Below are 24404 nucleotides of genomic sequence, written 5' to 3' on the forward strand. Positions count from 1 at the left end.
CATCAAATTAGGTTATGATTTTACAAATTAAGCACCAAAACATCATGTTATACAATAAATTTGACAAAAAAGTAGTTCAATGCACAGTAATGCTATGTAGTAATTACTGTATTTACGAATTTAGCACCAAAATATCACAATGTATTGAAAACATTGACTACAAAAATGCGTTGGATAATCCAGAATATTGGATAAGCGAGTGTTGGATAAGTGAGACTCTACTGTTGCCTGAATCTATTTCTTATTAATTCCACTGTATAAGCAAGTGTTGTAAAGAAACACTTTCTTCAGTTTCTCTGCACCATGAACAATTTTGTAACTCTCTGTATCTCTGAGTCACATACATATACACAAACACAGACTTTAGTCATTCCCTGCTTAATTCAGTAGTCTGAAACACTTGAGCATTTCGTTGTTTTGAAGGTGAAGAGGAGGAGAAGCTCTCCCCATGACAGCCTAATTCACTCTAGGTTTTCATGTGGGTTCAAAAGAAGAGGGAAGAACAAGGTACTACTTCCTTGTGACTGTAATCTTCCATGCTGTCCTGTCTCTAGCAGACTTCACAGTGATGCGGCAGAAATAGAATCAGACTCCCTTCGGTCACTGATATGAATCGAAGTGTCATGACCCTCCATTGGATTCCTAAGCAGGGAAACACATCAATAGTATCCAGGGAGGATGTAGACCAGAGTTCTGGTGCAGTTGAAAATAAAAAGGCTGCTGTGAAAGCTAGTCAAACACCAAGAGATTTTAATGTCTTGATAAGACTCTACAAAAAAGAAGTTGAACAAACAGAGCAAAATGACTGATTCATAAGCCTCTGCTGAGAGTTCATAAGGCTGGCAAATTATGTACATTGGCTGATAAAGACAACAGTCTGTGACGGAATCAAACTTTGAAAGGTTCTATTTTTATATTGTTGGGAAATTCTATTGATGGTTATCAAAAGGAAATACATTTTTCCCTAATAAATTAAATTGGAACCATTTACTAATAGGTGCTTTATAGTGCTCTTGCCCTATGTCACTTGGAGACTTCTGTGTGGTTCTACAATTGCCATATTCCATTTGTAGCCCTCTTATGTTTCCTACTGTTATTTCTATCCTTTTCCCCATTCCACAGTGGCACAGTGCATTAAAGCGTTGAGCTGCTGAACTCGCGGACCAAAAGGTGCCAGGTTCAAATCCCGGGAGCGGAATGAGCGCCCGCTGTTAGTCCCAGCTCCTGCCAACCTAGCAGTTAGAAAACATGCAAATGTGGGTAGATCAATAGGTACTGCTCCGGCGGGAAGGTAACGGCGCTCCATGCAATCATGCTGGCCACATGACCTTGGAGGTGTCTTCAGACAACGCTGGCTCTTCGGCTTAGAAATGGAGATGATTACCAACCCCCAGAGTTGGTCACGACTGAACTTAACGTCAGGGGAAAACCTAAAACTAACCTCCAGAGAAATTAAATTAACAAGGAAAAGATTAAACTGATACAGGCACAAACAACTGCCCATCCATAAGCAAACTGTCAACCAAAATTAGAGGGCAACCCTAAACTGACCCTCCTTTTAAAGATTCTATCTACAGTAGAGTCTCACTTATCCAACACTCGCTTATCCAATGTTCTGGATTATCCAACGCATTTTTGTAGTCAATGTTTTCAAAACATCGTGATATTTTGTTGCTAAATTTGTAAAAACAGTAATTACTACATAGCATTACTGCGTATTGAACTACTTTTCCTGTCAAATTTGTTGTATAACATAATGTTTTGGTGCTTAATTTGTAAAATCATAACCTAATTTGTTGTTTAATAGGCTTTTCCTTAATCCCTCCTTATTATCCAACATATTCGCTTATCCAACATTCTGCCGGCCCGTTTATGTTGGATAAGTGAGTACTGTATCTATCTATCTATCTATCTATCTATCTATCTATCTATCTATCTATCTATCTATCTATCTATCCACACACACACACACACACAGTAGAGTCTCGCTTAAACAACCTTCACTCATCCAACATTCTGTATTATCCATCGCAGTCTGCTTTTTAATAGTCAATTTTTTTGTAGTCAATATTTTCAAAACATTGCAATGTTTCGGTGCTAAATTCATAAATACAGTAATTACTACATAACATTACCGTGTACTGAACTGCCTTTTCTGTTGATTTGTTGTAAAACATGATGTTTTCATGCTTAATTTGTAAAAACCTTAATGGAATTTGACGTTTAATAGCCTTTTCTTTAATCCCTCCTTATTATCCAACATTTTCGCTTATCCAAGCCAGCCCGGTTATGTTGGATAAGTGAGACTCTACTGTATATATATTTAAAAACTTTATTAACTGTATTACAGAGGTCACACAAACAATTTTCATCATTTTATAGGTGGCTTTGTAAATGGTAGTTATTAAATTGTGTGTGTGTGTGTGTGTGTGTGTGTGTGTGTGTGTGTATCTAAACAATCTTTTCCTAATCACAGACTTTCCACTATATTATCTGCTTCCACCATCTGACTTTTTAAGTTCCTTTAAAAGCAACCAACTTTTCAAAAATTGTGTTTTCTAGGTACCGGCCAACTGATTCGCAGATGAAGGATATTTTGGTTCATTTGCGAGCATCTGCTTCTGCTTTGGGTTGTGATCACAGATATGTCTCCAGTCCTGTCACTTCCTTCCTGATTCTGTTTCTATTTCTACTTGTATCTCTTATTTTCCAGTCACTCCTTTCTGTTTCATGTAAGTTTTCAAAACTCTGTGTCACAATAGTGCTATGTTGTTAAAACTGCAATGCTGTCTCGCTAGCTAGTGCATTAGCCATTTCTTTAAGAAACATTTCACACTATGGAATTAGTGTCCAATAGTTCTCCTCTAACTTCCAAGGCAACATCTAATGGTATCTTGGAGTCTGGAGTTTGATGATGCAATAAAGGAGTTCTCTGGCTGAGAATTCTAAATATCTCTCCCTAATTTTCAAATATCAGGACTCTATGGAATGAGACCATGGCAACTGAGTGGAATCACATCATAATATTCCAGGTTTTAAATTGAAAGGGTTCTAAATCAAGAGAAGCAGGAGCTAACACAGGTTGCTCTGAAAGTTCAAAATAGTCTCTTCAACTTCCCATTAGTATATGCTTGAATTCCGGCTCACAATACTACTGCCTCGGAGGAATGCAAAAGCAACCCTCCTCTGAACAAATCTTGCCAACAAAGCCACAGGATAGGTTCACTTTAGGATCATCATAAGTCAGAAATGACTTCAAGGCACAGATGCTTCAGTTTGTACTTGGACCTGTACATTTAACTTTCCTGAAGTTTCTCTTCTATGTTTTTAACGGATACTTCCCTGTAGTGAACTCAAGCACAAACCCATTATTCCGCTACTGTCACGTTATCATTGATAGCAACATACCACAATGAGCACTGTCAGTATTGCACCTCTCTTCATTAGCACAATTGTGTCAATTTCCCAATTCATGGTCCTGCAATCATACTTTTGCACACCTTAATACCTACATCTTCCAGGAGTACTACTATTGGTTAGATTTTTGGTTTTTATTTTTAGTTCAACTGTGCAATACCAACATTTAAAAACAAATAAAAAAGATAAATCTATATATATAAAAGGGTAATGAAATTTCGGTCTAGGACAAAACAACAAAACTACACATCCCAGAAACACTAAACTTGGTAGCACAGCCCCTCATCCATGCCTCTACGTTCATACAACAAAAAGAAAAGAAAAATAAAGTCCTAATTAGAGGGAGAGGAATAATTGTTTTTATCCAATTGCTGCCAGTTAGAAGGCCAAGCTACACCCACTTGGTCTACTGTCAGTTAGAAGGCTAAGCTCCACCCACTTGGTCTCCTAGCAACCCACTCAGCCCAGGGCCACTTCAATCAGGCCTCTTCCACACTGCCTATAAAATACAGATTATATGATTTCAACTGGATTATATGGCGGTGTAGACTCAAGATGAGCACCAACCCCCAGAGTCAGACACGACTGGACTTAATGTCAGGGGAAAACCTTGACCCTTTACCTTAACTACCACCAATTCCTCAATACTTTATTTTCCATACCACCATACTTCTCCACAGCAATGCGTGGCCGGGCACAACTAGTATAAATATAAAATAAGAGGAAAACAGCCACGAGGAGGAGGCAGATTGGCAGCATAATGGACACAATGTCATGTGACAGGGATTGGTGACAGTCCAGCTGCATTGCTGGTTTGTCTACTTGTGTGATAAAGTCCTAAACGCTTTTCTTCAGATCAGGAAATGATAACATTCACAACTTCAAAAAAAGGGAATAAAAAATGAGGTCTGGACAGAATCTAGTTTGAACAGCCAATTGATATTAATTTAAAACAGTGGTTCCCAACTTTTTTCCCGACTAGGGACCACTTGATCAGGGACCACTTGACCAGGGACCACTCTCCAACATTAGTGCCAAAGGGGTACGAATCAGTTTTTAAGATCAACTTTAGATTCGGTTTGGTTATTTGCGGTGCCGATTCAGAAAATTTGCATTTGATAGATCAGCTCTGGTTCTTGATATAGAACATATGTCATTCAGTAGTCAGCATCTGCTTTCACACAGAAAAATATATTTAATAATCTAGAGCTGATGTGCTCTATTCAATGCAATTTTTTGAATCAGCACCCCAAATAATCCCAGGAACAGGCCTAAAACCGAAGACACCAAGGCACCCCCACTTCCCGGTGCCACATGGAATGGCTCCACTCTGGGAGAGGGATGAGGAGGAGAAGCAGCAGTCAGAAGGCTTGTTGTCACACATTTTGTGGGTAGTCAGCCTCTACCCTCCTGACATCCCCGTTGCCTCGGCACTATAAGAGGATTTTGCAAGACCAGTTGCTCTTGTTGCAACAGTGTAGTAAAGGTGAGGCCATGGACCATATTTTAGTTCTTGGGGACCGCTGGTGGTCCATGGACCACAGGTTGGGAACCACTGAATTAAAGACTTGGCAGACATAAGAAATCTGTGATACAACTGAGAATGACGGTTAGTAACGATCTGCCAAGAAACTGGTGTCATAGAAATTGTTGTCCTAGCACACTTGCCACAGAGAGCTAAAACTATATCAGAGGAGAAATTCCAAATGAATGTGTAAGCAGTGACAGAAGAGGAGCACACATACAAAATATGTTGGCACCCAAGGTGATCATACTTACTGTTGCTATTAACCTCCTTGTATACCTCATTCTTTTGTTTTCTCCTTTAAGGATTATCTTCTTGGCAATTCTCCCACAATGACTCACCCTTGCCTAGTGCAGATTCCACATAAGCTATAACCGAAAAGAGGATTTCTGTTGGTGGGGGAGAGTAAGAATCCCGCACATTTACCTGCTCCCTATTCCTGTTATAATGTCTAACCATTTATTTAGGTGCTTATACAGGGCTAATATTGGAGTTGAAAATGGTGTTTGGGACTTCCCATTTCCATAGACGATATATGATATATCAAGGATCAATTTTACAACTCAATGAAGACCAATAATTGGGGAGTTGCACTTGGAACTTTTCCTCTCCAGTGTGAGCATCTGAGGCTCAGAAAAAGCACTCCTCTCCATTAATCTGCTCAAACTCATTTGCAGGCATCTTATGTGAAGCATATTGGGAGAATTCTGTTTAAACCCCTGTATTTTCCACTGTTCATGGGTTGCGTTAAAGACCTTTTTGCATTTTTTTTCTGAACTTGGTTTTCTCATGAATTTCTCACAGCAATCCATGGAGTTCTAATTGTGCTAAAGTAAAAATGTGACTGTTGTGATGCTAAAGCTGGAAATTAGATTCAGATTATTTTGTGAGAGTCTGTGACAGAGTTCCATTACTCAACTGAGTCAGAGTCTAATGTGCACATGTGCTTGTGCTCCACCCTCATCTCCAAATTACAGACACACACACACACACACACACACACTTTTCCCAAGGGATGCCATGATCAGATGACTGATGAAAGAGCAACAGAGGTTGTATCCAATCAATATGGTTTAGAACAGTGGTTCTCAATCATGGGTCCCCAGATGTTTTTGGCCTACAACTCCCAGAAATCCAAGCCAGTTTACCAGCTGTTAGGATTTCTGGGAGTTGAAAGCCATAAACATCTGGGAACCCCAGGTTGACAACCACTGGTTTAGAAGCTAGTATCCAACCTTAGCATCACTGCAGCCTTTGCAGATCAGGGCTAGACAAAATGCTTTTTGGATTTTGATTGTGACATCCAGCATAATAAATAATTGGCTACCCTGGGTGGAATTGATGGGAGTGAAGATACAATTTTTTTTTTTGAAAGGCACACAACAACTTTCTAGATTTTGTGGAGAGAGAGATATGGGAATTCAGTTAGCCTCAGGACAGTTAGTTATAATAATAATAAGAATAAAAACTTTATTTATATACCGCTCTATCTCCCTGTACACTACATAGCCAGCATAATAAAACACATTATTAAACAAGGTAAAACTATACAATTAAAATAAACAATAAATAGCAGTTACAACAAACCTTGATCAAGGGGAAGGGGATCATTAGCTAAATCTATTAACATAGTCCGTTTAGGGATGGGTGAGTCTTATACAGTATATTTCGGGGCCAAAGTTTGGTGGTACAGTAGAGTCTCACTTATCCAACATAAACGGGCTGGCAGAACGTTGGATAAGCAAATATGTTGGATAATAAGGATAGATTAAGAAAAAGCCTATTAAACATCAAAATAGGTTATGATTTTACAAATTAAGCACCAAAACATCATGTTATACAACAAATTTGACAGAAAAAGTAGTTCATTACACATTACTGCTCTGTAGTAATTACTGTATTTACGAATTTAGCACCAAAATACCACGATGTATTGAAAACTTTGACTCCAAAAATGCGTTGGATAAACCAGAATGTTGGATAAGTGAAATTCTACTGTAGTTGGTTGGTCCAACTAGAATTATGTGATAGAGAAAAAGTTAGTAGAATCAGTTAGGATTTAGATGAGTTAAATGAGGAATTTTTATCTATATGTTGTTCTTCTTAATGAAGTATTTTTGTATTATATAACTGTGACTCTGGGAACGCTACAATAGCACTATTGGTCTTGTTTAGACACATGGTGTTTATGGTGGCAGCAGTGACTCGAGGTGGTGGTGTCTAGCTGTGGAATTATAGAAAGAACCACAAGAACATTGAGAAGACATCCAAATGTGGCATTGGCAACATTGGGATTTCTAGAGGGCCATTCCTGCCATAGACCTATTCTTAAGAATATAACAATATAATAACACTTTATTTATATTCCGCCCTATCTCCCCAAGGGGACTCAGGGTGGATCACAGTACACATATATGGCAAACATTCAATGCCTTTTTTGGACAGGCAGAATGGAACAGAACACACAGAAGGAGTTATGTTGTGTTTTGAAAACCAGCTTCGGTGCCTTGGAGGTTGTGCTCGGGGGGGGGGGGTGTGCTGTTGCTCCATTCTCTATGACAAAATGCGATCAGAACTTCCTCCTTCCTTTCAGTCACCGATCATTGGTGTTGTAAAATACCTCCCCCGCTAAATTAGCTGCACCTAATTTCTTTACTTACAGCTCAGCTGTTTTCAAATTGCTTAGGTAAACAGTGAGCAGGGCCTGACAGTCGAGTGCTCACCCCGACTGGGCTTTGAACTGGCCACCTTTCAGTTGGCAGATCTTATTCCTGCTGGTGATTTACCAGCTGTGCTACAGCCCAGCCCCATGACTTCACTTCTTTCTCTTAGTTATGTAGAGATAAGAAAGCCCATCTTCTGTGTCTCCCAAATATGTAGCTCACACTCTTCTCCAAGGACAGTCTCTAACTGATGGTTGCAAGTGCCGCTTCAGACATTTATTTACCAGTCATTCTTAAGGTATGAAGTGATTTGACTGGTTGTCATGATTTCCTCCATCTGGTCCTTCAGAATCTTATTACCCAGTCTCACTCCTCCCACCGCTTTTTGGTTTTCTCTCCTCTCTAGTCCCCACAATGAAGCAAGCAAGTTCCTTAAATTCATTTCCTCAAACCCAACTTCCACAAAGCATGAGAACCTGTATCTGAGTATTCTATTTCTTGAGACACCAACTTAAATATACCTTCGACTGTTTCTACTCTTGGGTGTCTTAGGCCTCTTCCATACAGCTATATAAAATCCACATTGAACCGGATTATATGGCAGTGTGGACTCAGATATCCCAGTTCAAAACAGATATTGTGGATTATCTGCCTTGATATTCTGGGCTTTATGGATGTGTGGAAGGACCCTTAATGTCTGAGAACTAACAGTGCTAACTCACAGGGTTTCAGTCTAGCATTGCCGTTCTAGAAGTGTTATTTGAGAGTCTCCTTTGTTCCTCTATAAGTGCTTCTGCAAGATCATTATGATTCCACACATTAATTCATTGGGAATAATTTCCACCTTAAATGTTCTCTACTTTCACTTCTTCTGTGATTTAGATTTCACCTTCAATATCTTGTGGGGAAGTCTCTTGGCGAAACTCACTCCTAAGGTCTGGTCCAAACTTGTTTCAGAGCAGAGCATGTAGGATGGTGTCCTATGTGAAACACTCTTTCCTCTGATATTCAGCATGCTCCATCATTTTTTATTTTTAGAGGCATGTTGCTAACTCAACTGTTTCTGCAAGGCTTGACTGTGTAGTCCAATCCATCCATATAAATATAGCTTTTGAATACTGCGTATTACATTCTAGTATAGGGATTTTGGCCTGCATGAATAGGAGTCTAGTGTCTAGATCCAGGGAAGTCATGCTGCCACTCTATTCTGCCTTGGTCAGACCACGCCTGGAATACTCTGTTCAGTTTTGGGCACCACAATTGAAGGGAGATGTTGGCAGACTGGAAAGTGTCCAGAGGAGGGCGACTAAAATGAACAAGGGTCTGGAGAACAAGCCCTATGAGGAGCAGCTTAAAGAACTGGGTATGAAGAGAAGGCTGAGAGGAGACATGATGGCCATGTATACATATGTGAGGGGAAGTCATAGGGAAGAGGGAGCAAGCTTGTTTTTTTTCTGCCCTAGAGACTAGGACGTGGCTTCAAACTACAGGAAAGCAGATGCCACCTGAACATTAGGAAGAACTTCCTCACTGTGGAAGCTGTTCAGCAGTGGAACTCTCTGTGCCAGATTGTGGTAGAGGCTCCTTCTTTGGAGGCATTTAAACAAAGGCTGGATGGCCATCTGTCGGGGGTGCTTTGAATGCAATTTTCCTGCTTCTTGGCAGGGGATTGGACTGGATGGCCCGTGAGGTCTCTTCCAACTCTGTGATTCTATGATTCTATCCCATTTTTCTGCCCAATGTAGTAGAGTTTTAAGGAACATTAACATTTTTTGTCATCAATAAGGAGAGTGAAAAAAAAGTTTAAAAGCTGGTAGATGATTTGTTTCTTATGAAGAAGTCAGAAGAATAGCATTTTTCTTTATCACTAGATATATATGAACACACACACATATGTACCCACACAAGATAAAATAACAAGAATGTTACTTTGCCAAGACTTAATCTTAATTAAATACCTTGGTTCAGCTAGTTTTGGTTACAGGAAAAAACATATGAAATATTTATAGAGCATCTAAAATGGTGTACACTGCAGGGGTCAAAAATTTGGGGGATGGTTCAGTCCTTTTGTTTTGGTTTCTCTACTAAGTATGTAAAACAAATTCATTTTGGAGATTGGGAGGAGAGGTTAGAATTTTCAACTCATTTTTTCCAGTCATCTGATATCACTAGAAATGACTCTTTTCGCATTTAATATCTGAATCAGCACCTCTGAAATTAATTTAGAAAGGATAAAAACAGATCTTAATCAGGAAAGTATGTGAAAAGGATTCTATTCCAAATATGGTCCAAATGTCATACTTTGACCAACAGGGAGAGCATAATATTTGATAGAAGCAAATCTGGAATCACAGATTTTTTAGCTGAACACTAAGTTGATGTAGGAAATCCAGTACCACAAGATCTCCGATAGACAATTAGCTCTTGTCTAAAAACCTCTAATAGAGAAGAGTACAATACTTTCTAAGGCAAAGTGAACAGTTTGTACTGTTGAAAAGTTTGTATTGTCAAGAAAGTTTTCCGGCTATTTAGTCTGCACTTTTTGTATCATGTCAGAAGCGACTTGAGAACATACTGCAAGTCGCTTCCGGTGTGAGAGAATTGGCCATCTACAGAGATGTTGCCCAGGGGACGCCCAGATGTGTTACCATCCTGCTGGGAAGCTTCTCTCATGTCACTGCAAGCTAGAGCTGACAGATGGGAACTTACCCCATCTCGCAGATTCGAACTGCCAACCTTCAGGTCAGCAACCCAACCTTTAGCTCAGCAGTTCAGCCAGCACAAGAATTTAACCCATTTCACTATTATGGCTCGATTAGTCTGCACTGGTTTTATTATAATTTTTATCATTATTTTTACTGACAGATTAAAACAAAATCTACATACAAACAAAAAACAAACAAAACAACATCAACAACAAAAGTGTAAAAATATGTTTTCTTGAATAATACTACTACATCAGGAGCCTCCTGTGGTGCAGTGGGTTAAACCGCTGAGTTGCTGAACTTGCTGACCGAAAGGTCAGTGGTTCGAATCTAGAGAGAGGAGTGAGCTCCCGCTATTAGCCCCAGCTTCGGTCAACCTAGCAGTTCGAAAACATGCAAATGTGAGTGGATCAATAGATACCGCTTCTGCAGGAAGCTAATGGCGCTCCATGCAGTCATGCTGGCCACATGACCTAGGAGGTGTCTATGGACAATGTGGGCTCTTTGGCTTATAAATGGAGATGAGCACCAACCCCCAGAGTCAGACACAACTAGACTTAAAGTCAGGAGAAACCTTTACCTTTACTACTACTACATCTTAACTACAAACAATCTACATTATGTAATCTAAAGGCATTATATTATCTGTCTGCTGGTTATATTATCTCTGTTTTCTATGCCCATTTAGTGAAAATGAACCATTGGTACATCTTTTCCCCACCTAATAACACACTTCTAGTCCAAAAAAACAGTGATGGAGATTTGGCCCCATTTTTGCTGGAGGAACACAATAAATGGGTGCCAGTCTTTCTTAAAGCTAGTTAAAGATTTCTATTTAATTAGCATAGTAAGCTTATCCATTTCTGCAAGCATGCTTATTTTTATAAGCCAATCGTCTTGAAATGGAATAATTGAATCTTTCCATCTTTGAGTACAGGAAATTTTTGCTGCTGTTACCATGTATAGCAATAATCTTCCACATTTTCTATTGACTTGTTCATCTAACATTCCAAGCAGAGAGAGTTCAGGTTTGATTTCAAATTTGACTTTAACAATTTCTTCTAAAATCATGACCAGTATTTCTGGGCCTTTTTACATGACCACCGCATATTGCAAAGAAGTGCCCACCTTTTCCCCACATTTCTACCAGTCACTAGAACAATTTTATACATCTTAGCAATCTGGGTTGTTGTGAGTCTTTCGGGTAGTATGGCTATGTTCCAGAAGCTTTCTCTCCTGACATTTCACCCACGTTTGCGGCAGGCATCCTCAGATGTTGTCATACCTCACAACCTCTGAGGATGCCTGCCACAGATGTGGGTGACACATCAGGAAAGAAAGCTTCTGAAAAATTTGCTCTATCCATTATGTGATCAGCTGTCCAAATGAGGTTGAATTGCAACTACTAGCAACCCACACTTTTAGATATGTTGGCTATGGGTAATGGGAGCTGCAATCTAAAAACATCTGGAAGGTTGTGTCTTGCCATCCCTGGACAATTAATTTGCTCTCTAGTCATGATAGTGCTTGTTGCATTGCTTATATATTTTCAGTTCCTAGTAACTAGTTACCACTATCTGTATTACTTGTCATTCATCTTTTCTAGTCTCTGGTAAAAAGTTCCCAGTATTTGACCATCTATCATATAATCTACATAGTATAAGATGTAATGTGGAGACATGGTATCACAATGTATGACAGCATGGTGTACTGGTTTTGCATGGGATCACAACTATGGAAACCAGGATTTGACTCCCTGCTCCCTGAGTAATTTTAATAATAATAAACTTTTATTTATACCCTGCCACTATCTCCCATAGGGACTCAGGGTGGCTTACAATAGCACAGAATGGTGCCATACAACATATAAAATATTAAACATTAAAACCAACAACATATTTAAAAGCAGACATATAAAATTAGCAATAGTCATGGAGTCAATAAGAATGGCAAGTATGGATTAAAGGATCCATGCCATCAATTTAGCCTTTTGGGTAAGTCACACTTTCTCAGCCTTAGAGGAAGGCAAACCCCCTTTGAATAAACCTTGCCAAGACATTTTTGTGATGATGATGATGATGATGATGATGATAATAATAATACTAATAATTTATTTATATACCGCCCTATCTCCCCAAGACAGTTCAGGGTGGTTTCCAAAATATGCAAAGAATTCAATTGCCAATAGAAGACATACAACAAGATAGAAATCATAAAACAAAACATACAATCCTGCTAAAAACCATAAATATTAAAATCCAATTTTAGTCAATTTCATCAAATGGATTCAAAGTACCAATGGCCAGAATTTCAGAGTGATAGAGTCACTTTGGGGTTGCCATAAGTTGGAAATAACTTGAAGGTGCACAACCAAAAAAACAAAATACTGATTTTTCAAAATACTTATCAGGTCTACATCCACCCTGCCAGCACAATGGGACTTTCTTCCTTTTCCCTTCTCAGCCCTCTGTCATGCCTGAAAATCAGCTCAATAGCATTCCCCAACTCTCCAGAGATGTTTTTGGGGGTGCATAGAAGGGCTGTAACCCTCCTCTTTGTTCTCTTTTTAGAAGCAGTTCTAAGGATCTTGGTTACTGTTCTTTGAAAACAACTTGTGCAGGATGCAACTCTTTTCCTAGGAAGCAGCTGTATTACTTGTTATTCATTATCTCCAGTCTTTGATGGAATTTTCCCAGTTTGTCCACAACCATCTAGCCTGCAAAGAATGTATTCGTCCATATCAAATCTTGATTTCTAGGTTGATAATTTCACAAACCGGAGCACTTGGATTCTGGTTTGTTCCAGTGGATTGGTTAGATTTGCCTTGATAAATCATGTTTCCTCAGCCTCGCTTTTGAAATAAAAAAAGCCTGACTCATTCCTAAGCAATCCTTCTGGTCCAGCACTCAATTTAATCGTTCTGAAGGAATGCAGAAAAGCCATGGTTTATGAAGTTGAAGATAAAAGTATTCTGGATTTTCTGAGAGAAGCAATGAGGACTAACCCAGGCTGGATCTACACTGCCATATAATCCAGATTATCAAATCAGATAATCCTGATTATTTGCCTTGAACTGGATTATATGAGTTTACACTGCCATATAATCCAGTTGAAAGCAGATAATCTTGATTTTCTATAGCAGTGTAGATCCAGCTCCAGCCTTCACTTTCAGAATGGATGAAGACAGCTGATGATACTGAAAACCAAACTGGAAACTCTCTGGTCTAAGTGGGGAATGAAAAAAAAATCTTTAAAAATCTGGAAGTGGATGTGTAAGATGTTGTTACTGTTGTTATTACTATTGGTATAAAATATAGACCATGCTCACAGAATAACAACAACAATAGATTTCATGGGAAAGGAAAAAGAAACAGGAGAGAAGAAGAAAACAAACACTGAAGCAACAGTTCCTTGTCTGATCAGCCTGAAACTGTGACATAGGTCCTTGGTAAGGAGTCTGCTCTTGGTTTAAACCAGGCCTGCATAAGCTGTGGACTTCCAGGTGTTTTGAACTTCAGCTCCCAGAATCCTTGACCATTTGTGTTCCAGAAATTGGAGTCTCAAACACATGGAAGGCCACAGCTTGTGCAGGCCTAGCCCAAACTCTCAAGAAACTATCCCTGGTGTTGAACCTGTTTTGGGAAGAAAATGTTCAGCACCCTGGACAACTCCTAAAAGGTGGAACCTGAATGAATCCCTGTGTTTCAGAAGACAGAAGGATGCCATTTTGCAATAGGTTTTGGGGGGCATTTGAAGAGACCATGGGCACAATTAAACCAATTTGATTCCATGGTGTCTATTCTATGGAGTGCTGATTTTGGTGAGGCACTATTGCTTTCTCCCAGGGTGCCATAGCAAACACTTTGTTTGGGAATGGGAGAAAAATACAGTATATGAGAAATGGCTCCTGGAGACACTGCCTTCGGCCTCATCCCCATCCTTCATGAGTAGTTTGGCTGCAATACTGGGCATGCAATTCCTCCAGTTAAATATTATTATATTAATATTATTAAAAAAGGAAGTTGAGAGGAGATATGGGAGCCTTGCATAAATATGTGAAAGGAAAATAATAATTATTATTATTTGGAAGTCTGGACTTCTGAATCCAGACTGACAAAGTTCTGGAACACAATACACCAGACATCACGGTTATAGAAAAGAAAAAGGTTTGGATCATTGATGTCGCCATTCCAGGTTACAGTCGCATTGATGAAAAGCAACAGGAAAAACTCAGGACCTCAAGACTGAACTTCAAAGACTCTGGAAGAAACCAGTGCAGGTGGTCCCAGTGGTGATTGGCACACTGGGTGCCGTGCCAAAAGATCTCAGCTGGCATTTGGAAACAATAGACATTGACAAAACACAAGAACACAACTACTATGGGTTGCTGTGAGTGTTTTTGGGCTGTATGGCCATGTTCCAGAAGCATTCTCTCCTGACATTTTGCCCACATCTATGGCAGCATCCTCAGAGGTTGTGAAGTCTGTTGGAAACTAGGCAAGTGGGGTTTATATCTCTGTGGAAAGTCCAGAGTGGGAGAAACTCTTGTCTGTTTGAGGCAAGTGTGAATGTTGCAATTGATCACCTTGATTAGCATTGAAAAGCCTGGCTGATTCCTGATTGGTGGGAGGTGTTAGTTGGCCCTGATTGTTTCATGTCTGGAATTCCCCTGTTTTCAGAGCGTTGTTTTTTATTTACTGTCCTGGTTTTAGAATTTTAAAATACTGGTCACCAGATTTTGTTCATTTTCATTGTTTCTTCCTTGTGGATTTCAATGGCTTCTCTGTATAGTCTGACGTGGTGGTTGTTAGGGTGGCCCAGCATTTCTGTGTTCTCAAATAATATTCTGTGTTGGTTTATTAAGTGCTCTGCTATCAGGGCCAGTTAACACCTCACAACAAAGGATTCCCCCAGGCAGGACACAGCCAGACCTTGAAGCTTAATAGCTATTCAATGGTAATCAAGGTGATCAATTGCAACATTCACACTTGCCTCAAACATACAAGAGTTCTTTCTCCCACCCTGGACATTATTCCACAGATATATAACCCACCCCCCCCGCCTAGTTTCCAACAGACCTCACAACCTCTGAGGATGCCTGCCATAGATGTGGGCGAAACGTCAGGAGAGAATGCTTCTGGAACATGGCCATACCGCCAGGAAAACTCCCAGCAACCCAGTTTTTTAATGTTTGGAACGAGACTTCAATTCCCAGAAGCCTCAGCTGACTTGGCGAACGGTCAGGAATTCTGGGAGATGAAGTCCAAAACTCCTGAAGGGATCAGACTTTGGGAGACATTGCATGAGGAGGAGGAAGATTCCCAAACACATTGAATGTGGGGAACTCATTCCAAAAATGGGGGGAAACAATGAAATGGGAGGAAAAACTGGACGCTTCTGGACCAGCAGACAGGTCTTCATGATTGACTCGGTTTCAATGAATGGACCCCTCGTCGAGGCTCTTTGAGGCTGGCAGCTTGCGAGTACTGCGCATGCGTTTGGGAAGCAACGAGGAGGAGGAGGAGAGGAGAGGACCCAATCGCTGTGACGTGGCTGCCTCTTGCGCACGCGCAGTGGTCCGCGCCGGCGGTGAGGAGAGCAGCCTCTCCACCGCATCCGCCTGTGTCGTCAGTGCGCGCGCGGGGGGCATCTGGGGGCGGGGCCTCTGCCTCGGGGGCGGGCGCGCGGAGGCGGCAGAACGGCGTCGGCGGCAAACAGCAGCAGCAGCAGCGGCGAGGCTCGCGCTCCCTCCTCGCGCCGCTGAGGGAAACCCTTGCAGAGCTTGAGATGAGGCTCGTGCTGGTGCTCCTGGTGCTCCTGCCGCTGCCTGAGGCGGGCGCCGCCCTCGCCGCTTCCTCCACGCCGGCCAGAGACGGGGCCCGAAGGGGAAGCAGCAGTGCCGGCGGCGTCGGCGGGGCTGCGCCGGCCTCCTTCTCTTCCTTCTCTTCCTCCTCCTCGTCCTCCTCTTCGTCCTCCTCCTCGAGGCCCCTGGGGACAGGTAAAAAGGCGGGGAAGCCGAGGCGGGCTTGGTTGTTGGCAGCATCCCCGCGGCTCCGGGCATGCGCAGAAGGCCCTTCGCGGTGTGGAAGGGACCCGGGGTTTCAGCCGCGCGCGGGATGGGCTGCGGGGCGAAGAAAGCAACGAGGGTTGGCTGCCACGTCACGCGGGGGAAGCTAGGGGAAGGGCGCCCTGCTGGTGCGTGGGGCCGACACGTGTCTGTCGAAGCCGGGATGCGCAGCGTGTCTGCGCCCCGTGATTCTGTGTAAGGTGTGAAATGGGTCCCAGGAGGAGAGATCTGGCCCAAGCGAGGCTCTCTTGGCGCTTCCTGGAATCTGTCAGTGGGCTTCCAGGATGAGGAGATCTGATGAAGGAGGGATCAGGAAGTGTTTGCTTCGAGGTCCTCTTTGGCAGCACTGAGGCTTCCTTCCTAATTTCCTTCCTTCTATCTTTCCTTCCTTCTTTCCTTCCTTCTTCCTGATTTTTCTTCTTTCCTTCCTTCCTTCTATCCTTCCTAATTTTTTTCTTCCTTCTTTCCTTCCTTCCATCTTTCCTTCCTTCCTTCCTTCCTTCCTTCCTTCCTTCCTATTTATTTCCATCCTTCTGGCCTTCTTTTCTTCTTTCTGTCCATCCGTCCTTCCTTCCCCTCTCCTTCTTTCCTTCCTCTCTCCCTCCCTTCCTCCCTCCCGTCCTTCTTTACCCCCTTTCTTCTTTCTTTCCTCCCTCCCTTCCTCCTTTACTTCTTTCCTTTCATCCTTCCTTCTTTCCTTCCCATATTTCTCTCTCTATCCTCCCTCCCTCCTGTCCTTCTTTCTTTCCTTCCCTCCTTCCTTCCTTCCTTCCTTCCTTCCTTCCTTCCTTCCTTCCTTCCTTCCTTCCTTCTTTCCTCCTTGTGTCCTCCCGTCCTTCCTTCTTCTGTCTTTCCTCCCTCCCTTCCTTCCTCCCTTCCTTCCTCCTTTCCTTCCTTCCTTTCTTCCATCATCCTTCTGGCCTCCCTCCCTCCCTTCATTCCTCCTTCTGTCCTCCCTCCCTTCTTTACTCCCTTCTTTCCCCCTTCTGTTCTTCCTCCCTTCTTTCCTTCTTTCCTTCCTCCTCCAAGGTGTGATGTGCGTGAAAGATGGGAAGGCACTTGCTAAAATGAAGTCTAAATGAAAACAGTTGGTGGCATTTCATCCAATGAGTAGCACTTGACAATTTGGTTGGTCAATATTCTGCACATCCTGTTGGTGTCTATCTGAGCTTTCCACGCATTTCATGTTGGTGATCCACTTTTTAGACATTTCAGGACACATCATTATTTATTTATTCATTTCCAACATTTATATCCCGCCCTTCTCACCCGAAGGGACTCAGGGCGGCGCAACAATTCGATGCCTACACATAATTAAAACATAGCAATGAAAATCCAATTAAAACAATTAAAAATATATAAAAATATAAAACATGGTTAAAATCCATTCATCCAAAATCCTTGTGCTTTATTAATAACATTATTATTGTTATTATTATATTTCTTCCATTCTAAGTCACACTTTCCCCCCTATACAAAAGTCTCTAAAAATGGGGTGCGTCTCAGAATTGCAGGTGTATCTTATGTAATTTTGTTGTTGGTACTGAAATGAGAGTGCGTCTTACAATCAGTGGCATCTTAGAATTGAAGAAATATAGTACCAACTTCATTTATACCTCGCCTTTCTCCTTGTGGGGACTCAAGGTGGCATGCAGTTTAGTTTCAGAAATTTATTTATTTATTTATTTCTCACATTTATATCCCACCCTTCTCACCCGAAGGGACTCAGGGCGGCTTACAACAGTGGCAACAATTAGATGCCCATACAAACCAATATAAAAACAGCACATGAAACAGTTAAAACTATTAAAATACATTATAGCAGATATAGAAATGTAGCAGAAATATATGGAAATTTGTTTTTAGGGTACATGGAGGAAATTGGTTGCCTGCACCTTAATACCTGTACATGATAGACACCAGAATGCCTTGAGTTAATGCTCTTTACATCGGAGTTATTCTGTTTTCCACAGCTTCTGAAACATTTCATGTTGATAACACACTTTTTAGACATGCATAATTTTGTGACACAGTAATTCAGTTTTGTTTGCAACCAGAGGTTAAAGGAACCCCTTATAAGAGATATGGACACATACATAAATTGTAATCATGTGTAATCATGTGTGGGGATGCAGCATATATCAAGAAAACCTTTCAGGGATATTTTTAAAAAGATACGATTTATTGCTTGTTTCACATAGACTCAGAGGTTTCTTGTTACATCCACACGGCATCCTTACATGCTGCAGGCGACATACTAAAGTCTATATGCCAAAAGGTAGACAGCATTGTGTCCTTTCAGTGCATGTTTATTGACTGGAGCAGGAGGAGCCGAATCTGCATTCAGCATTACATGAACCAGCTTTAGTTCTAATTTTCAATTAGCAAAGTGCTTTATGCACTATTTTCTCCTTTGTGTTTTCAAACATCCCACATATTCTCCACCCTCCCCATCCAGAGGAAACTGTCACTGCTCTTCCTGCCACTGATTATTCTTGCAGAAGAAACAAATGACAACTGGACTGGGCACTTGGTGTGTGTTTGAATTACTGTTCTAAAAGAGCAGCAGCAATGCGGAATAGAGGCCAGTTTATTTGGCTTCCTTGGCAATCCCATACTTCCGATTCACCATTAGCCTGCAGGAAGTTTGCATAAAAGTGTCCAAAGGTTTTTTTTATTATTGGGGAGAAAAGATGTGGTGTATTCACCATATCTTTGTGTATTTTATAGTTGTGTTTCATTGAGGAGGCTTCCAACTGCCATTGAGACAGTCATAACTGTTTTGGTCATTTATCTCTTTCTGGATTTTGTGCTGTACATAACAGCAAAAGACACTGTTTAGCACATTAGGGAAATTTTAAGCAGAGAGAAGGAAGTTGGAATAAAGTAAACAGTCCCATGAAAGGCTGATAAAATATTATCAACAGGAAGGCATGCTGTAAGTCAGGGGATTTTTTTCCCCAGGAAAGAGACTCACCATTCTTGTTTCTGCAAATAGGAAGATGAAACGTAGATTGCTCTGATGGAAGATTAATGAACATGATGAAACTCAGTAACTGAATTTATAGCCCTGGGCGCCTGCATGCATTTAGTGTAAGAAGGTACATATTCATCATTAAATATATTTAACTAGGAATTGGTATGTTAAGAAACTCAAACAGTTATTTTACTCCTCCATACCCCACCCTTCAACATGTTTGTTCTGCCACTCTTATTATAGTCCTCTGCTGACAGTGAGTTCCCACTTCAAGCTTGCTGGTAAACTAGAAAATATAAGTTTAAACAGCATCAGCTGGACATAGTCAATGCAACTGATATCCAAACAGTTAAAACAGAGTTAAGATTTACAACTTTAAAGATGCCGATCAACAAATGTATACACTCAAACAATGAGAAAATGGCCACCTACATCCAGCACGCCAAGGTCTTGATTATGATGTTGGATTACACTATGGAGTTGTCATACTTGACTGCACTGCACCTCTGCACTAGGAAAATGGATATACGAACATGGACTACTTTGCACAGCCGGCAGAACTCATGCTGCCTCAGCTGCAGCTGTGATTCCTGCATTAAGACCTAATAGTGATGAATTTTGTCTACATACAAACTTGGAGAAAAAACTCTCATCATTGGGTATGCAACAAGATCAGAGTTATTAGAAGATCAGTAACTTCTGGTTTTGCTGCTTCCTTGGCATAAACACACTACTTTCTCAGTTCAAAATCTTGGATTGCTGAATTGGTTTTTCTGGTGCTCTCTATTAGGAAATACCACTCTTTCCCTGGCCTGAGCAGGTTAAAAATGAATAAATAAGTTAGTTGTTCAGCCAGTGGGTGTGTCATGCTAATCTCTTTGTCTTTATGGTCAACTCTGCTTTATTAAATGCCAGTCATAAGTGACTAAAAACCTAAAAGTCAGAAAAGTAAAATGAATTGGAGGAATACTGTCTGCATATTTCCTTTGTTCTGATATTTTACCCTGGAGACTTTTTTTTAAAAAAAGAGAAAGCTTGGAAAGCAAGACTATGTAAATCTTGAAATATTCTGGTTTATCAGTAGGGCCAATTATGAGGACCCAGTGGTGGCACATGACAGTCACTGACCCTCATGTCAAGCCCACATTTCTTTCTCATAACAGGTTAAATCTGGGATGAAAAAGATTGTAGTCTGATTCTTTCCCTTTAACCTGCTTTTTTGGTGGTTTTAAAAAATGCATGACAGTTTTGGACTCGGCTTTGATCTTGCACCAAGAGGTGGTGATCTTTTTGTTATTTTTGTATAGGAACCATTCTTTGCCCTTTGGGATCATGCAAACATACATATAGTTGTAGTGTTTTTGTTTTACCGTGATATGAGGTAGAGGAATGTGATATGCAAAGGTGCTGTGGCTAACTGCAAAATTAGGATAGGGTCATTGGTTTGGGTAAAAATCCTTTGTTGTTGCTTCTGGCAACTCAGATTCTGAGCATTTCATTGCAATGTTTTATTATGATCAATAGGTGCACACTGCAACCACTTCCCACATCCAATATTTAAGGGACAATCAAGGATCAGGGACTCTCAGCAGGTTCCCTCATTGGGATGCTGGAGGAAACCTAGACCTTGTCCCTTTTCTCGTCAAAGTGAAGGAGGATTTGAGTGTGAACCATTGTCTTTGAGTCAGTCCCACTGAAGGCTCTGGAGCTTACTATGAAGTAGGAGTAGACTGTAAAGCAGAGGGATGTGTGCAAGTAAGACACACATCAGAATGAACAATTTGAGGAGATACTGAATCTGTGCACATATGTGTGTACAAATATAAATATTCGGTAAGTAAAAGTATTTCCTGAAACAAATTAACATGTTCACATCCTAGGGACAGTTTAAAAAATATTGGTGGCCCCATCTTATCTGAATCTATGTTTCAGTGCAGTACTTGACCTCCTTTTGATGAGACTCACTGTTGGTCAGGCCCCGTGCTGTGATTTTACAATGGTGTGGGACTTGTAAGCTCAGGTCAGAATCATACTACAGAAACCTTTCAGGTGCAGACCGGAATCAAAAATAACTTGCAGCAGATTGAGAAGAGAGTCAGAAAATATATTGTGTACCTTGGAGGAGACATTGTTGCCATTGCTTTCTGTCCTGGCTATTCGGAGGGAACATTGTTGCTGTTTCTGTGGATTTTTGTGTGTGTCAGGAGTGACTTGAGAAACTGCAAGTCGTTTCTGGAGTGAGAGAATTGGCCGTCTGCAAGGACGTTGCCCAGGGGACCCCCAGATGTTTTGATGTTTTACCATCCTTGTGGGAGGCTTCTCTCATGTCCCCGCATGGAGCTGGAGCTGATAGAGGGAGCTCATCCGCGCTCTCCCCAGGTGGGATTCGAACCTGGCAGCTTTCAGATCAGCAGCCCAAGTCACAAGGCTTTAACCCACTGCTCCACCGGGGGCTCCAAGGTTTCTGTGGATGCTATGTTATCTTATGGTTTATAAGAGCTGTCACAGTAAGAGATCAAGAAAGGCTGGAGGAGTTTACTTTGACACCCCCTCCCCCCTACTTCTTAAATGCTGGAAGCTTATATTCTGGAGGAAATGTAAACCATCTTCCAGCTATCCAGTGATGCTTGTGCGCATAATTGGCATGCAGACACATAATCTGGTCAGCGAGAGTACTTTAAATGTGAAAAAGTGCTTCCTTTCCTTTATTTCCCTTCTCCTTTGCCTCAGTTTCTATCCTCTTGGGCCAGTAGTGTGACATCAACAGCATGTTAATACATCATCAACAATGCAGGACTGTACTTTGCTTTGCCTGGCCATGTAGGTACCTATTGTTCGAGAAAGCATTATTTATCATAATCCAGGTTTCCTTGTATTCTTCTGACAGCCTAATATTAGTTCTAAATGTGCTTGGAAGAAGAATTCAGTCTGCAAAGAAAAGAGAATTGTTGCCAGGGTTTAAGATCTTACCTGCTCCAGCTATGTTTTGTCTCCACAGTACCTTTCAGCTGCAGCACACAGGTATGTGGTGCTGTTGATATTGCTGTACTGATATTGTGCAAGGTTACTTCCAGTCTGAATTGATAGCTTTTAAAAATCAGTATAGCATATTATCTGCTCCACATTGAGATTTAAAGGAGCTATCCAAGGCTCTGTACACAATTTTGGGATAGTGTTGTGCATTTTGGATAATTTGGAAAGTTCAGACAGAAACATGGAGGGTACTCACAGCCATTCTGGCATGATAGTGACCAGCTGTCATCGGTTGTTTCCCTTGTTCAGTCTTGTGCAAATATTTAGTGGCAGCAACAGGCAGAGAGGGAGTAGGATCTGATAGCAACAGCAGAGGAATGCTTGTTCTATTTCCCACCATCTGCAGTTTTGTTGAGAAATGGTCATAGGTTTTTCACTGTTAACTGTATGTATGTACATTCACACTGGCATTTGTAAGCTAGAGGTTAACATTAGGCTGAGGAAAAATGCATATTCTATAACAGTGCCGCCTTACACATTCTTAGTTGGAAGTATGTTATGTTGACCATAGCATAACTCCATATTGAGTTAGGCATTGATTTTGCTACATACTCTTATTGTCTTGCCTTTCCCCCAGTCTGGGACTCAAGGTGGCTTATAAAAGGTAAAATGGATACAACTGAAAACGTCACAGTGCAGGAATAAAATTAAAATCAGTTTAGAAAGATTATTAAAAAGAACAATAAATCTAAACAACAAAGTACAAAGATGGCCCTTTCCCCTTTTGTAGTTGACCATCAGAGGCTTTTTGCAACAAAGAAACAAGCCTTTTCTTGCCTTGTGTTGAATGGTAGTATTGTGGAATTGATTACACCCTAAAATGTGCAATTGAATGCTCATACAGATCCACATGGTCATTGCATGTGTGTGTCCTATGCAGAAAAGCATTTCATGGGTAATGCCACTTCCATAGCCCTGAGAACTAGAATGACATCATAACCTTGAAGTGGATGGAGGCGAAATGATGTGGCCTGCCATTCATACCATATTTCCTAGGATTTTATGTATGGATTTTAGAGTTACTTTGTCATGGTACTCTGGAATTGAAAATAGAATGGTTCTGTACTGAATCTAACACTTTGAAATGCTTTAATGATAGTTAACTGACCTGGATGGAGATGTGCATTTGCTTTTTTCTTTGGGCTGTTTGACAATATCATCCAATGATATTAAGTGGTTGGAGGGTGTGGCACTGGAATTTGGAATTCGTGAACAGGGCAAGCCTGCTGCCAGTTATCCCTCAACTTTGCTAGCAGAGAACTTTAAGTTTTGCAGTCCAGCAATACATTCTAGACTAGGCATGGGCAAATTTTGGCCCTCCAATAAGCTGGCTGGGATTTCTGGGAGTTGAAATCTAAAACACCTGGAAGGATGAAATTTGCCCATGTCTGTTCTGGATTCTTTCTTTTGGTGACTTGGTAGAAGGTGTTGGCCCCCTTCTCAGAGTTCCATTTTGAGACTCCCTCCCCAATTTCAAGTCCTGCCTGCTTCAACTCCCAATCCTGCCCACAAACGCTACCCTTGTTCAGTCCCCTTTCCATGTCAGATGACTCCATGTCAGATGACTCCTTTTCTCTCCTACCAGTGGAGATGGGCTCTTTCCCTAGACAAACAAATACATTTGGAGGCTCTCCATCTTTGGACAGCTGACTAACCCCTTCAGAAGGCAACCTCAATCACCCAATCCACCAGGGGGAAGAGGGTTCACACGGGTGGGGCACCATCGAGGTGGTGTGGGGGAGGAGGAAGATCGGTCACTTGCTGCCCAGGGAGAAGCGCAACAGAGTTCTTGCGACCCTGGAGAGGAATAGGTGTGGTAGTCTCCAGGACAGACCCCCCGGTCTTAAGGTTCTGCTTTTGAACGCCAGATCCGTCAACGGTAAGACAGCTGTCATTCAGGATTTGATCCTGGATGAGGGGGCGGATCTGGCGTGCATCACCGAGACGTGGTTGGACGAGCTGGGTGGAGTGAATCTCACCCAGTTGTGTCCACCGGGTTTCGGGGTGCATCAGCAGG

At 41.4% G+C, this 24404-nt stretch overlaps 1 protein-coding gene across 4 annotated transcripts in view; it reads left to right on the plus strand.

The window, feature by feature from the left end:
- Positions 1-15740: 15740 nt before the first annotated feature.
- stim2 (stromal interaction molecule 2) overlaps positions 15741-24404 on the plus strand; it is a 73471-nt gene continuing 64807 nt past the window's right edge. Inside the window, exon 1 of one of the 4 annotated variants that reach the window (XM_062982195.1) lies at positions 15741-16308. In XM_062982195.1, the coding sequence (XP_062838265.1) occupies positions 16098-16308 (211 nt within the window). In that variant the 5' untranslated portion in view covers positions 15741-16097. The remainder of the gene's footprint in view (positions 16309-24404) is intronic. The other 3 variants (XM_062982197.1, XM_062982196.1, XM_008118829.3) reach the window with 3 other exon arrangements.

Source organism: Anolis carolinensis, chromosome 5, assembly GCF_035594765.1.
Source record: "Anolis carolinensis isolate JA03-04 chromosome 5, rAnoCar3.1.pri, whole genome shotgun sequence".
Classification (NCBI taxonomy): domain Eukaryota; kingdom Metazoa; phylum Chordata; class Lepidosauria; order Squamata; family Dactyloidae; genus Anolis; species Anolis carolinensis.